This window comes from Formica exsecta, unplaced genomic scaffold (genome assembly GCF_003651465.1).
Source record: "Formica exsecta isolate Colony F162 unplaced genomic scaffold, ASM365146v1 scaffold15, whole genome shotgun sequence".
Lineage (NCBI taxonomy): Eukaryota > Metazoa > Arthropoda > Insecta > Hymenoptera > Formicidae > Formica > Formica exsecta.
In genome coordinates this window covers 1,564,670-1,578,958 of record NW_021848825.1, presented here as the reverse complement: position 1 = coordinate 1,578,958, position 14,289 = coordinate 1,564,670, and the positions used below count along the sequence as shown (strand labels likewise).

At 38.5% G+C, this 14,289-nt stretch overlaps 1 protein-coding gene and 1 pseudogene across 1 annotated transcript; both read right to left on the bottom strand.

Annotated features, from left to right (window-relative positions):
* Positions 1 to 251: 251 nt before the first annotated feature.
* Positions 252 to 6,860, bottom strand: LOC115232846 (L-lactate dehydrogenase A-like 6A). Its single transcript, XM_029802979.1, has 8 exons — positions 6,699 to 6,860; positions 4,394 to 4,441; positions 3,643 to 3,810; positions 1,780 to 1,897; positions 1,336 to 1,509; positions 921 to 1,094; positions 560 to 801; positions 252 to 441 (listed from the first exon to the last, which is right to left on the bottom strand). Exons 1-8 carry the CDS (start codon positions 6,858 to 6,860, stop codon positions 265 to 267), a joined length of 1,263 nt encoding a protein of 420 aa, XP_029658839.1. The 3' UTR covers positions 252 to 264.
* A 1,007-nt stretch (positions 6,861 to 7,867) lies between these two features.
* LOC115232800 lies at positions 7,868 to 12,088 on the bottom strand (annotated as a pseudogene).
* Between the last annotated feature and the right edge of the window lie 2,201 nt (positions 12,089 to 14,289).

The following is a 14,289-nucleotide window of genomic DNA, read 5'->3' as shown; positions in this document are numbered from 1 at the left end:
TATATATATATATATATATATATATATATATATATATATATATATATATATATATATATATATATATATATATATATATATATATATATATATATTTAAAATTTTCTCTGATTTCTCCAATTTCTTTCCTTATTTTTGGACATAAAATTGAAACGATCTACTTGTTAATTGTGCAGAATATTTAATATCTTTAAAAAGTTGCACACAATCGAATGTGTTGTAATTGTAAAATTATGCGAGAAATACTTTATTTACGTCTCTTATTCATTCAATCTTGTCAAGGATCGATTTCTGTGCTTCATAAATTCTTCGGCAAGATATTGTCATCAGTTCTTGCTCCTTGGCTGTATATAACAAACGAATAAATGATTGCACGCCGTTTCTTCCGACTACACACGGTAGTGACATAAAGATATCTTTTTCTAGTCCGTGTCGACAACCCTAAAATAAATTTTTTATTTTTAACGAAGAAATAATATATAAAAATATATTTTTAATTCAAATTTGCAAAAAAAAAAGAGAAATTGAGATATAGTTTAAATAAATCCTATCAATAAACCTTCAGAAACGTTGAAACAGTAAAACAGGCGCAAGTGTTGCGCACGATAGCATCGACGATTTCACTTGCGCAGATACCGACTCCCCAGCTGTGATAACCTTTCTTTGTGATCAACTCATTATCGCAGTCAATGATTTTTGTGTGCAAATCTCCCCAGGATTCCGGATCTGTTCTCGTGCCAATCTCTTTATTTATGTCTTTTAAAGGCATACCCATTACCGCAACGGCGGACCAAACCGGCACTAAACGTATTAAAATAGAGGAGTTAATGAAAATATCGTAATAATAAAGAAATCAACTGACTAAAAATGTGAGACGTGTTCCACATTACAATTTACTATAGATTTTATATAAATTATACCAGAAGCCGGTCCGCTCTCGCCAATAATTAATGCTTGAATTGCGCTCGCCGAAATTCCGAGTTTCTGAGCGATAAAATATTGGAATCTACAACTATCCAGAAATGTTCCTAGTCCTATGACACGATTGGGTGGAAATCCCGATAACTTCATAGCAACGTACGACAAGATGTCGACTAAATAAGGAAATCGAGACAATATTTTTCAATTATTATATTTATAATGTTCGCGGTTATAGAATATTATGCCAATTTATCGATTACAATGTATTTAAATGTAAAATATTTTGATGAAAAGAAGATTAATTTATTATCACTTGTTAAATAAATACAACACAAGTTTCCATCGAGAAAATTAAAATGTCATATGTGTGCAATTTCTGTTATCAAATGCGTTAAATATAGTAATGATATGTACCTGGCTTTGAAAGAATAAGAAGAACGCTGTTTGGGGCGTACTTGGATACGTTCGGAATGATATCCTTGAAGATTTTCAGATTATGCTCTAGATAATCGGCCGGTTGCTGATCTTCACGAGATTGGCTTCCAACTGTGATCACACATACCGCGGCGTCTCTGGCACAAGCATAATCTATCAAAATGTAATAAATGCTGAATGATTCATCATTTAATGCAAAACAATTAGTCTTATATTATAGATAGAAAAGACTTTATATTTTTTTTTCACAGCTTTTATATAAGCAACATTTTTGAAAAAATGTGAAAGATAGCTTTCTTTCAATTTCCAAAGAGTTGCGGTTTTCAAAAAGGTTCAAATACTCATTTCGAGATAATTGCTCGTTACTCGCGGAAAATGTAATGACGGTTTTTCTCCCTCTCCCCTTTTCCCATCGAGTTTCACCTTTAGTACCGATAATCTTGGGATTGCCGAGATACGCCGCCGCATGGCTGATGTCTTCTGCTTCCGCTTTGGCAAGATCTTCGTTCACGTCTATGAGGACGAGCTCCGAGGCGAGGCGCTGCAAAAAAACACAAGAAATGAACGATAGAATACAGAATAGGCTGACAGAGAAGCTATAAATTAATTAGAGATTATCACTGCCCGGTAGCAGTTTTATTACATTTCGAATCATTACGTAATAAACATCAAGATCATCTCTCGGAAAGTGAGAACATATTTATTAAAGTACCGCATCGAGATCCGCGCTGTTTTCGAGAAAGATTTATTTTGTCGGTTTCGCTTTGTCTCGTCGTCGTCGTGGCTGTACCTGGTGACACAAGCGATGTCTTACGCAGAGCGATAATTCATTCATGAATAATTACGGGACTGGTACAGCTTCTTCTCGTCGTAGGTTTCTTCTGGGGACTACCTTTTCAACCCGGCAGGAGATTTGAATGCGTGGTTCCTTGCGATCGCATTCGTTATGGAATGTCAAACGAGCATGAAGAATGAGATCCCCTGTCTGCACGTACTTCATTTTTCTCTTGCAATCATGGTTTTCACATAAATATTTTCTATTTGTATCTCTGCAGATTTTTTACTTTCACGTATACAGTCTCGAGAATATCGCATTATGGTATATAATCCAGAAAATATTATAACATTGTACAATTTGTAAAGTGACGCGGCAAACGAGAGCGAGGATAAAGAGAATCATCAGCAATCCATATTCGTTTTTGAGCGACGGATCATTAAGCTTGGAGTGGTTCCGAGGACTAGTTCTAATTTGTGCAGACTAATTTGTAGTATAATGAGATATTCGGACAATCATGTAAATCACCTCGTAAAAATTAATGGGCATTATTCTCCTAGGGTCGGTACCGTATACAAATGCGTTTTTGTGGTAATAGCAGCGGACGGGGCGTATATTAAGTATGTTTTACCGACGCTTATGCATCGAACAATTATAACATTGTACAATTTGTAAAGTGACGCGGCAAACGAGAGCGAGGATAAAGAGAATCATCAGCAATCCATATTCGTTTTTGAGCGACGGATCATTAAGCTTGGAGTGGTTCCGAGGACTAGTTCTAATTTGTGCAGACTAATTTGTAGTATAATGAGATATTCGGACAATCATGTAAATCACCTCGTAAAAATTAATGGGCATTATTCTCCTAGGGTCGGTACAAATGCGTTTTTGTGGTAATAGCAGCGGACGGCGCGTATATTAAGTATGTTTTACCGACGCTTATGCATCGAACAGACGGACGCATTTCTTCCTGATGGATGGTGCTTTCACGCGTTAAGACAAACGCCCGGCTGACTACAAAACGACTTCTCGATATATTACGTTGCGCCCTCGTGCTTCCGATCTGTTACTTATGCGCCACTTAATTATCATACTTCGTTAAGCGTGACTTCCGCATGAAATATTGTAAGCTGCTGAATTTTTTCTTTGTGCATATAACAATTGTTTTTTCAATAATTCTCAAATATATTTGTACATATTCGTAATAACACGTGACGAAATAGATAATTTAAAAATTTAAAAATCTCTCTATTATCTCTCTTGATCAAATCACTTGAGATCTCTCGCGATCTCATGCGTAAGAGGCGGACATAATTGCCCTGCGTATTAAATATCAACGTAGATTTTGGCTCGGATATACGGACGACGTATCTTTTGTCGACGGTTTTATCTGGTATAATTCGCACAGCTTGATACGGACCGTCCAATATGACATGTCACAGCGGGAACGAAGCGAGAAGAATCGGAGAAAGAAGCATACCTCGCGTGTGTAGTTGCAAGGAACCACTTACGGCAGATAGATCCGCAAGGTGGATGGTAAGCCGTGGTAGTCGTACGTTCGTACTTCGCGATGATCTCGTTGATGCGATCTGCCAAGCTACGACGCGAGGTGCAACGGCACGGCTCAACCGTATCTTTCGCTTCTTGCTCTTCTTCTCTCTCCGTTCCTCCGGAATATCCTCGGACGATCCGGCAATCAGAACATCTTTGTGATCATGTCGGACAAGCGCCACCGAAATTTCGACTCCCACAGTTAATCTAAATGATCGACGTTAAGTTACAAATGCGTTTTTGTGGTAATAGCAGCGGACGGCGCGTATATTAAGTATGTTTTACCGACGCTTATGCATCGAACAGACGGACGCATTTCTTCCTGATGGATGGTGCTTTCACGCGTTAAGACAAACGCCCGGCTGACTACAAAACGACTTCTCGATATATTACGTTGCGCCCTCGTGCTTCCGATCTGTTACTTATGCGCCACTTAATTATCATACTTCGTTAAGCGTGACTTCCGCATGAAATATTGTAAGCTGCTGAATTTTTTCTTTGTGCATATAACAATTGTTTTTTCAATAATTCTGGAAATATTTGTACATATTCGTAATAACACGTGACGAAATAGATAATTTAAAAATTTAAAAATCTCTCTATTATCTCTCTTGATCAAATCACTTGAGATCTCTCGCGATCTCATGCGTAAGAGGCGGACATAATTGCCCTGCGTATTAAATATCAACGTAGATTTTGGCTCGGATATACGGACGACGTATCTTTTGTCGACGGTTTTATCTGGTATAATTCGCACAGCTTGATACGGACCGTCCAATATGACATGTCACAGCGGGAACGAAGCGAGAAGAATCGGAGAAAGAAGCATACCTCGCGTGTGTAGTTGCAAGGAACCACTTACGGCAGATAGATCCGCAAGGTGGATGGTAAGCCGTGGTAGTCGTACGTTCGTACTTCGCGATGATCTCGTTGATGCGATCTGCCAAGCTACGACGCGAGGTGCAACGGCACGGCTCAACCGTATCTTTCGCTTCTTGCTCTTCTTCTCTCTCCGTTCCTCCGGAATATCCTCGGACGATCCGGCAATCAGAACATCTTTGTGATCATGTCGGACAAGCGCCACCGAAATTTCGACTCCCACAGTTAATCTAAATGATCGACGTTAAGTAGGAATGCGTACTTTCAGTTCTGATGAAGGCTGACTGTCGCGCAAGAGGAAGTCATTCGTCATCGTCAAAAGCGCCGACAACGATGCTGTTTTAAGGAGATCCACGGCATTAATTTGATATGACACGCGAGCAATTTTCCTTAAAAGCTATTATCATCGTCGGTATAACGAGGTCTCTAATATTTCAGCTATTCGGCACCATCGTGACCTCTTTATACATGACGAACTCCGTTACATGTTATTCAGTCTCTCGATGTACACCGTAACATTATCTAACGAGAAGTCTGTTAGTTACGCCCTCCGTATTTCATCGCATGCGAGCACTATTGTTTGCCCTCGTAAATTTGCGGAAACCGAAACCTGAAATTATAGTCGCCCACGCTTATTACCCTCTACCGGAATGTACAGTATATGGATAGTACATTGCTGCATCTTTATGACAAAGAAATTCACATGTTCCATTTAACTTTTCCCTTTGATATGAAACGAAATTATCTAAACAATACAATAATAATATACGATTTCGTTTAGAATATTACAGTCAATTTTATATTTCTCTTTCCATTATTATATTCAATTCGTTAAAAATCAGATGAAAAATAATGTTACGTGTGTATATAACTATCCCGTGAAATTTTTAGAAAATTTCTAAGTATAACTTTTGTAAAATCTTGAGAATCGATTACTATTATAAAGTTTTATAAAATATTTATTTCAGGCAAACCGTGTTATAATAAGATCTCTCTCTATAGTTACTAAAAAAAAGAACATAAATCAGTCGGTTAGTTATTCTGCACATAAGGCGCACAGTCGACGTGTAAACGTTTGCGTTACGACCCGATAACGAGCGAAAGAATGCACGCTTCTTTACAACTTTCTATCGTCTTCTTCCTGCTATCCTCTCTTCCATGTTTTGCCCCGCTCCTTCCTATAGCCAAATTCCTTCTTTTGGTCTTCCATGGGTCATTTGCATAATAGCTTTTTTGAAATGGCACACTAACGAGCCTACATTCAGGAGTCGTCCAACCCGTAAGACCCGCACGTATGCACACACACATGAACCTACACACATCGGCCGGACCATTCCTTCGTTCTGTCATCCTTTCTTACATTAGATGCAATACACGAAGACGTTGCTGAGATCCGCTGACATAAAGCATTATATCTTTGATTCTCCGAAACACAAATACGAATTATGTGTTTAAGCCACATAGATACGGCGCTCTGCTCTATGTCTTATTCACACGAAATTAGTGTGGACGTGTTCATATAAATTGATATATCAAATATATTATCGTATCATCTATAATAAAACGAATTACAATGCACAAATCGATTACATACGCATACATTAATAAATTTTGTATAATATTTCCATGAATTGTATTAATATTGATATTCACTTATATGTAAATTTATACGAGGTTAACAGTAATTCACAAAACGTATCATATGCCATCGTATATTACGTATTTAAAAATAAATATGGAAATATGGAAATATGAGATGTGTATAAGTGTGTAGAAATTTACAGCATTACATTTACACATGATATGCTTGCAATAATAATAGACAGAATATCATGTAATTTGTAATTAGAGTAAGTATGTATTTAAGTTGAAATTATTGCGTGTTGTATTATGTAAGATAATTTGCGAATAAATATATATCCCAGCATAACTTTTATCACACATTATAAAGTATAACAATTTGATGATTATTTATGTACATCCTATTTTCAATTAATAATACAAAATGTATGTTGATTTTATATGACAGTAACATGATTATTATGTAACATATAACAAAATATAAAGTTAAAATTTAAAGTTAAAATTACACGAAAAGATAGAATCGCAGAAGAAATTGAGAATGTATTATACTAACCTTGAATAGAATCGCTATAGCGACGGCAACGCCTTTAGGTGCGCTGCCTACAACAACGACCTTGACACGATGGCCATCCACAAGATGTTCTGCCTGTTTAGTCAGTAAAAAGGTTACCGTATTGCCGGCGACATCAGGTGATTTCCTTCTAGATTCCGTCATATTCGATGCACCGACGTTTTCACTCGCTTTTCGATATAACTAGATAATTTAGATAAACCAAAAACCGCTTGACATCGTGGATGTGTGTTTGATTGACGATTTTCAAAAAATTTTGCGTTCTGTGTATTAAAATTTACATAAGTTAGGAAGCACGTTTGGAAAAGCAGACAGTCGAGAAGATACTTTTGACAGGAGGATAATGAAGTCGACGGCGAATATGTAACAAGTAGCTTTACTGTCGATTTAAAATATATATATATATATATTGGCAAAAAATGAGATATTGCAATATAAGATAGTCAAATTAGTTTTGTATAATAAAACGTGGAAAAATTTTCTTTGCCTTTTGTATCTCGTACGCTTATAATGTACAATATATGTACAAAATGTAAACTTCGAATTATATCTTGTAGCGGGAGATATACGATCCGATTAACACGTTTAATCACACACGAAAGATGCAATCGATAAATTCAATCGCGCCGTACAAAATCAATTATAATCTGGAAAAAATGTTTGTTATATAAAAAGGTAAAAGCTCGAAACAGATGTAGAGACGAATCGCCAATTGCGATGAACGCGCATCGGCCCCGCTATAGTTTTCGTTTTTCAGGGGATAGAAGGTTGTGAAATTGATCGACAGCTGTTCGATTCGCACAGGTGGGATGCGCTGTGTTGCTAAAGAAATACATTCAATTTCCGTTTTACAAGATATTCAAGAAGGGTCTTAGGAATATTATTCTCCATCCTTATAGAGTTTACTAATTCATTTCACCACAGAAATTTTATTTCTTACTTCAATAATCATTCAATTTTCACAATTATTATTTTTCCAAGAAGCTAAAATGTTTAAATAAATCTCATACAAATTTAATGTCAGAGACGTCCGTATGAAACGTATATGTATAAGACGCAACGATCTTACAACGAAGAAACATAAAGCTCTCTTTCTCTCTAATGCAGAAAAAGATTATAGTTTAAATTATCCAATCTTCTTTAGAGCCGCAGCTCAGCCATACACTCGCTTCGCGTGCAACGGAGAATGCATTTTCATCCGCCCTTTCACCTTCCCGCCGTACATCGTTCGGCTTCGTAAATCAAAATTCGATCGAGCAAAAAGGAAACGATAATAAGCTTCGCACGAAACATTGTAGCGGGAGCTGTGCATGTATCGGCACGCGGAGTAATCTTAGAAGAACGCGACTGGTTTAATTTTCCAGGAAGTTGAATTTATATATCGTTTATTACTGCGATCGAATGTACGTACGTACGCGGAAACCGGTCGCCAGGTGCAGCATCGTCTTTATTGATGAAGATGCATTCTAAGACGCGCGCTCTCTTTCTCTTCCTTCCTCTTCCATTGCACAGTTTCCGTCACGAGTATCCGTTCCTCATCCTTCTCTCCTCCTCGGCCGGTCGTCACTCTTCAACGTCGTTCGTCGATTCGCGAAGAATGCCGCATTCGCGCAGTACATTGCGGATGCCATCGGCGCACCGTTGAACCGCTGCCTTTTCTTGATCGTTCAGCTTCTGTCGTACCGTGGCGCATACACCCTCTCGGCCGAGAACACAGGGAACCGACATATATACATCTTTGTCGGTCCCGTGGGAGCAACTCTGCGAACAGAGATTCCTTGAGCTTGTTTCCCTCCTCGCGTTGGGGGATTGACATGCGAATAAGTGCGTTCGTTTAACGTGCGAAGATTCGGTTTGCTTGTCTCGCAGTATCGGAGGAGAATCGATGCAATTCGCGAAGTGATGAGTTAAAGATTTAATAATTCTAATATTTGTATATATCAAAATATATAATTCATATCTTACAATTATTATTAGTAATAAATCTAATATCATAATATAATTTCTATACATGATTATATAATATATAATTTTATTTAATTTACTTTTCTTCATATTAAACTTCTAGTTAATTATTTTACTATATAATTCATATTGCAATTAAAGTAGCGAACAAACTATATTAAATTTTTATGCAATTCTACAACTCTGATTTATTTTCTGAATTAGATCGTTAATTATCTCGGTCTTTTAAAAATCTCAAAATAATGTGATGAAATATCAAATTCTATTTTAATATAGTCAATAATTTTATAATGTTAACTCTTATTTACGTAACGTGTATATGTGTGTCTTACGTGTATGTATGTCGATGTTGGCAATACTACTTTAGTATTTCTGACGATGGCGTCGACGATCTCAGCGGTACAGAAGCCGAGAGCCCAGCAACTCGGCCCTTTCTCGCCCTTCTTCCGATTAAGTTCGGTGTCGCTATAAACACAGTCAACGTTTTATTACTTCCCTAAATTCTCTCGAGAATGTTCCGTGATCTTAGCCACTGACGTTTTATTTACAGCTTCGGATATGTCACGCCACTTCTCGGGATCATCCGCTTCGCCCATTCTTGGGTTTATGTCGCGTATCTTCGTACCCGCCACGTGAATGCTCGACCATATGGAAACTGTGTGAAACGGCAGATGTTGGAGAATTGCCGTTATAACTGTTGGCTTATTTATAACACGGCTAAACTATACATGATTTTTCAACACAATTAATATTTACGATGTGAAAATAAAACGTCCGCGTATTTATAACCTTTGACATAAACATGAAAAGAGTAAAATCATATCGTTCAAAGTGCAAACGCGTCGCAAAAATAACTCTTGTCGATTTATTAAAAATCTCTTGCAAAATTAATCAAGATGTCAAATATACCAGACGTGTCACCCTGTGCGCCGATATTCATGCAACTAATCGACGAGCGCGCTAGTCCCAACTTTTGACTTAATAAATCCTGAAACCTAGAGCTGTCAAGCAAAGTTCCCGTGCCAAGTACTCTGCTTGAAGGAAATTTGGATAACTTCCAAGTGATGTACGACATCACGTCGATCGGTTGAGTTACGACGAGTAATACCGCCTTACAGGCCAACTTCGCAATAGTAGGAACGATCTTCTTAAACACTTCGACGTTGTGCTTTACATTCAGCTCCTCGCCAGGCTTTCTTTCGCAAACCGCGATTATCACTACAGTTGAGTCCTTCACTTTGTAGACATCTAAAATATAATTTTATTGATTGTAAATCTTATCACGGAATGTAAATCTTATCAGATTATCGTGGAATTTTTAAATGCAAATACGTTTTATTTTTAGGTATATTTCCTCTCCTGAGAGAATTAAGGCATAAATCGCCCCGAAACCTTTGTAGAAGACTCTTGGATATTTATACAAAAGAAGTCGTAACGGGAAATGACTTCGTTCAGAATCAGATACACGTTTCCGAAGAACCTCTTTTCGAAACTTCTCTTCTTTCATTCAATCACGCAATTATCAGCTCCTCGAAAACGCGTGGAATACAAAACGACTAGAAAGAATAAGAAATTTTCTCTCCTTTCGAGAGAGATTTACCATCGAAAGAGATGCGCCGATAAAGATGGCGAAGAAGACAATCCGGCATGTGGTCGGAAAAATAAAGAGTCTCCGTAGCAACACTTTCACAAAGTGCTTGTAGTAACACGCAGTTGTACCGCGACTATACGAAAGATACATTTACGACGGGGAAAGATGTTGTTACAGATAAACTTGGCAAGCCCGTAAAAAAGTCGTCCCACTTGTTCCAGTAATTGCTACCTCGCACGAGACAAGATCGGAAAGAGCCATTCTGCTATCCGATAGGTATAAATACCGGCAAAGCCGGACGCTGCATTGTACGCAACGCTGAGAAAATTCGAATGAACCGAAAGCACATTTTTGAGGTGAAATGTGCGACAATTTGATGAAACTATTCACGAGATCAAACTTTATCATTCCAGTTACCGAGATTGTCCTTCTGAATTCCCACGAAAAATACTGCGTTTTTACAACTGACTGCTCGTCGGACGAGGTATATAACCGCGTGTTATATACACGTCGGAAACAGAAACAAAATACCGCATCGTGAAGTTTCTCGATCATAGCAGAGATAAATAAGAGTGGACGAAATTTACGAGGGTGTCCGTGAAAAACTCAGGGGAAACGCTCGTCCGGTTTGCCAGTGTGCGAGCACGCGGCGATGTAGATGAGAATCGAGATTAAAGGACAGGTCCGGAGGGAATCCTGGTCCCCGAAATTCTGCCGCTCAACCCGGTATCCATTCCCCTCCTGTGCAAGAGCATCGCGACCCGTTGTTTCTAACCCGCTGCACGTTGACAGGGGTCCGTTGACATGTACAACCTGACGGGTCGTCGCTTAAAATGGGTGTCGATCGGAGCAGGCGATCGTGGCGCAATGGGTGACGCTCGGCAGGCTCATCAGTCCGAACGTATCAATCTAAAATTTCTGGAATTCGTGCTGTCGCGAATAAGGCTGCCTTGCGTTTAACGCGCGGAAGGCCTACATCGTCCCATGGGCGTTTACGATTCGTTGATCCATGACTATGAATAGAGCACGACGACAGGATCATCCAGAGTGTGAATCATGGTGACAACCTTAATACTGGTTTTACTTTGACACGGATAACGCAACAGACGAAGCGTTTTTTTTTTTTGTAAGTATAATGCATGATTAGAAAAAGCAATAAAAAAATACAGCTGGATAGATTTATTGTGCAATTATAATAGTTTTAATTTTTATTTAAATTAAATTTTTAATTTTATAACCAAAAGAATACCTGATGTGCCAATCACCAACGGACATCCTAGAAAGACACCAGCGTGTTGAATGTCTTCAGCTTCGGCAGAAGCCTTGTCCTGATTTTGATCAATCAGACAAACTTCACTCGCTATGCGCTAAAAATCACGCGAAATAAAATAATTAATCAAATGTTGCAAACTAGATGTGTTGTTTCGCATATACTTACTCTCATCAAAATTGCGATGGCACAGGCCATTCCAACTTTTCTTGTACCTACAATCGAAACTTTGACGCGATGCGGATATGCATCACATGGTCCCAGGTTCCCCGTTATTAAAGCGTTCTTCGTGGTTGTTATGATCGGAATTTTATCAACCTATTAAAAATAGATTATCTTAGATTGCAAGCGTTATTTCTTTAATTTTTTTATTCGTCGAGATATAAAAAAGCGTTAGTCTTAACTTACGTCATCGTATTCAGTTTCATCTTGCGTTTTGTAATCGACATTGCTCTCCCCTACAATATCATCCCTTTTAGAAACGTCAGATCCTGATCCTTCGTCAGCCATGCTCCAGTTGTTCACGTTAGTTTATCGAACAGCTGCTTGAGCTGTATATTTAACAAAAACGTATGAACCCACCCATCTGTGTACTTTACTAATTGTGCATGTACTCGCATCTTTCTTATTCGAAACGTATTAACGATTTAGATATGTCAGTCGCGGCACTTCACCACTCTCGTTACCCAATCGCGTGATTCCCTTTTCCTACGTTATTAACTCCGCGAACGCTCGTCGAGGTGGTCGCTGCTTCTCAGGAAGGGGCTTAAATGAGCGGTGCTGCGAGTCTCGCTGCTTATGCAGATCCGGATCGACCTACGCAGAAACGAGGCATTGGTTTTTAAGGTGAATCAGGTACCTCCGTTATGAGGAAAAGGTAATGTCCGCGAAGAGGAGATAACCTCCGCGAGAGAGAAACTCTAGCTGGAAGAATAACGGCGGAACTTATCCGCGCTCCTCGCTGTAAATTAGCCGCAGGTAGTCTCGTCGTAGAAGTGCAGGTACCCCTTCCGATCCCCCCCCCTCTCCCCCTATGCCCTCTATAGCTTCATGAGTCGCCCGTACACTCCCGCAACATACTCTCGCGAACATATCTACGCACATGAGATTGTGAACGTGTGTGTGTGTGTGCGTGTGCATGCGTAAAATACGTACCGAGACTTATTAGATAATCACAACGAGTGAATATGATTTTAACGACTGTTCCAAATGAAATAATTAACCTCCTGTCACATGCTAAATCATATGTGACTTTCTTAATCGCGTTGCTGCCAACATAACTAAGAATTTTTATAAAAGTTTTGAGTAACATTTTCTTTAAAGAGAAATATATTATCACCAATAAGAGGAAAGATATATCTTTAATATTTTATAATGATATGAAAGTCATTAATAAAATATAGTCTTTATTATGATATATTACGCCTTTGAAGCATTATCATGAAAATGAATAAATAATTATATTTATCTTAATAGTTTTAATTTGTTAACATTTAATAACTTGTTAATGTTTAATAACTTTTTAATCATGTTTCTTCTTAATGTTAAAAGTTACGTAAAGAAACAATCCTCAAATATCGAAAAAAATCTTGTTAAAATCTTAAAAGAAAATCTCGTCAAATGTATCATTTATTTTCTCAAATGAGTAGACGAGAAGATTATTAACATCAACTTGCTATATTATCTTCGAGACAGGTTTAAAGACTCCAGGCAAGCCGTAGCGAAAAAAAAAACATACAACGTCATATATTCTTCCCTATGTACGCGTTGAAAGTAACTCTTTGCGCCCGCGATATAATGGTCAAGCGACAATCTTAACCATCTGCAAAGAGACCAGTTGAAAAAGTAAAACTTTTCCATTTACCTTTGGTGTTCGTCGATAAATCATGCCCGCTGCATTTAGGAGTAGCAAGCGAGGCGTTCCCGGTAGTTTGGGCATCGAATGGTTTTAACACACATTCGAAGATGGATATGCCTCTCAAGAGGTCTCGTTTTTCGCGCGTTGGTCCACGCGGTCCTGGCCGATCCGCGCTCACGGACACATTCAATTTTAACGTTAATAATCGCCGGGAAAAATGACGACCTTAAACACGGCCATTCATCAGGGCCGATCGATATTGCGAATGCGCCTTAACGACGGAGAGATACCATCGACCGTCCCGCTGCAGAGTTATTGAATCGCGTCAAATAATATACGAGCCAATAATGTATGAATAGTCCTGCAATTATGGCCCGCTGATCGTATCTAAGGGCGCGTTGTAATTTAGTAATCGTTCATTCTCACCGCGTCGAACGGAGAATCGACGAATATCGGTGGATATCGATCGACCGTTGTAACTGCGTGATTTTTCACGTAATATCCGAAGAGTTTTAGGGAATACAATTTGCACGACTCCAAATCGATAAAGCAATCTCTGTGATCTCGGCGATTATTCGCTACCTTATTCAATTCTCTCGGCAACGGTTGCCTCTCTAGGTTGCCTCGTAGGATTGTAATAGGATAATACGTTTTATATCTTTTTAATGACCCCGTGACGCTTGTAGTCATTCATAATGCCAGTTAAAATCAGTATCTACCAATTAAACGATTTCCTAATAACATTTAAGCCGGATAGAGAAGATGGTAGGATCGGAGGTAAGAAAGTAATTTCGAATCTGACACTTATAGTTAAGCGCTGTGGGTGAGAAGCGCACCCTCCTTCAAGATAATTAATTCTCTCCTTAATTAATCATGCGAATTTTATCGA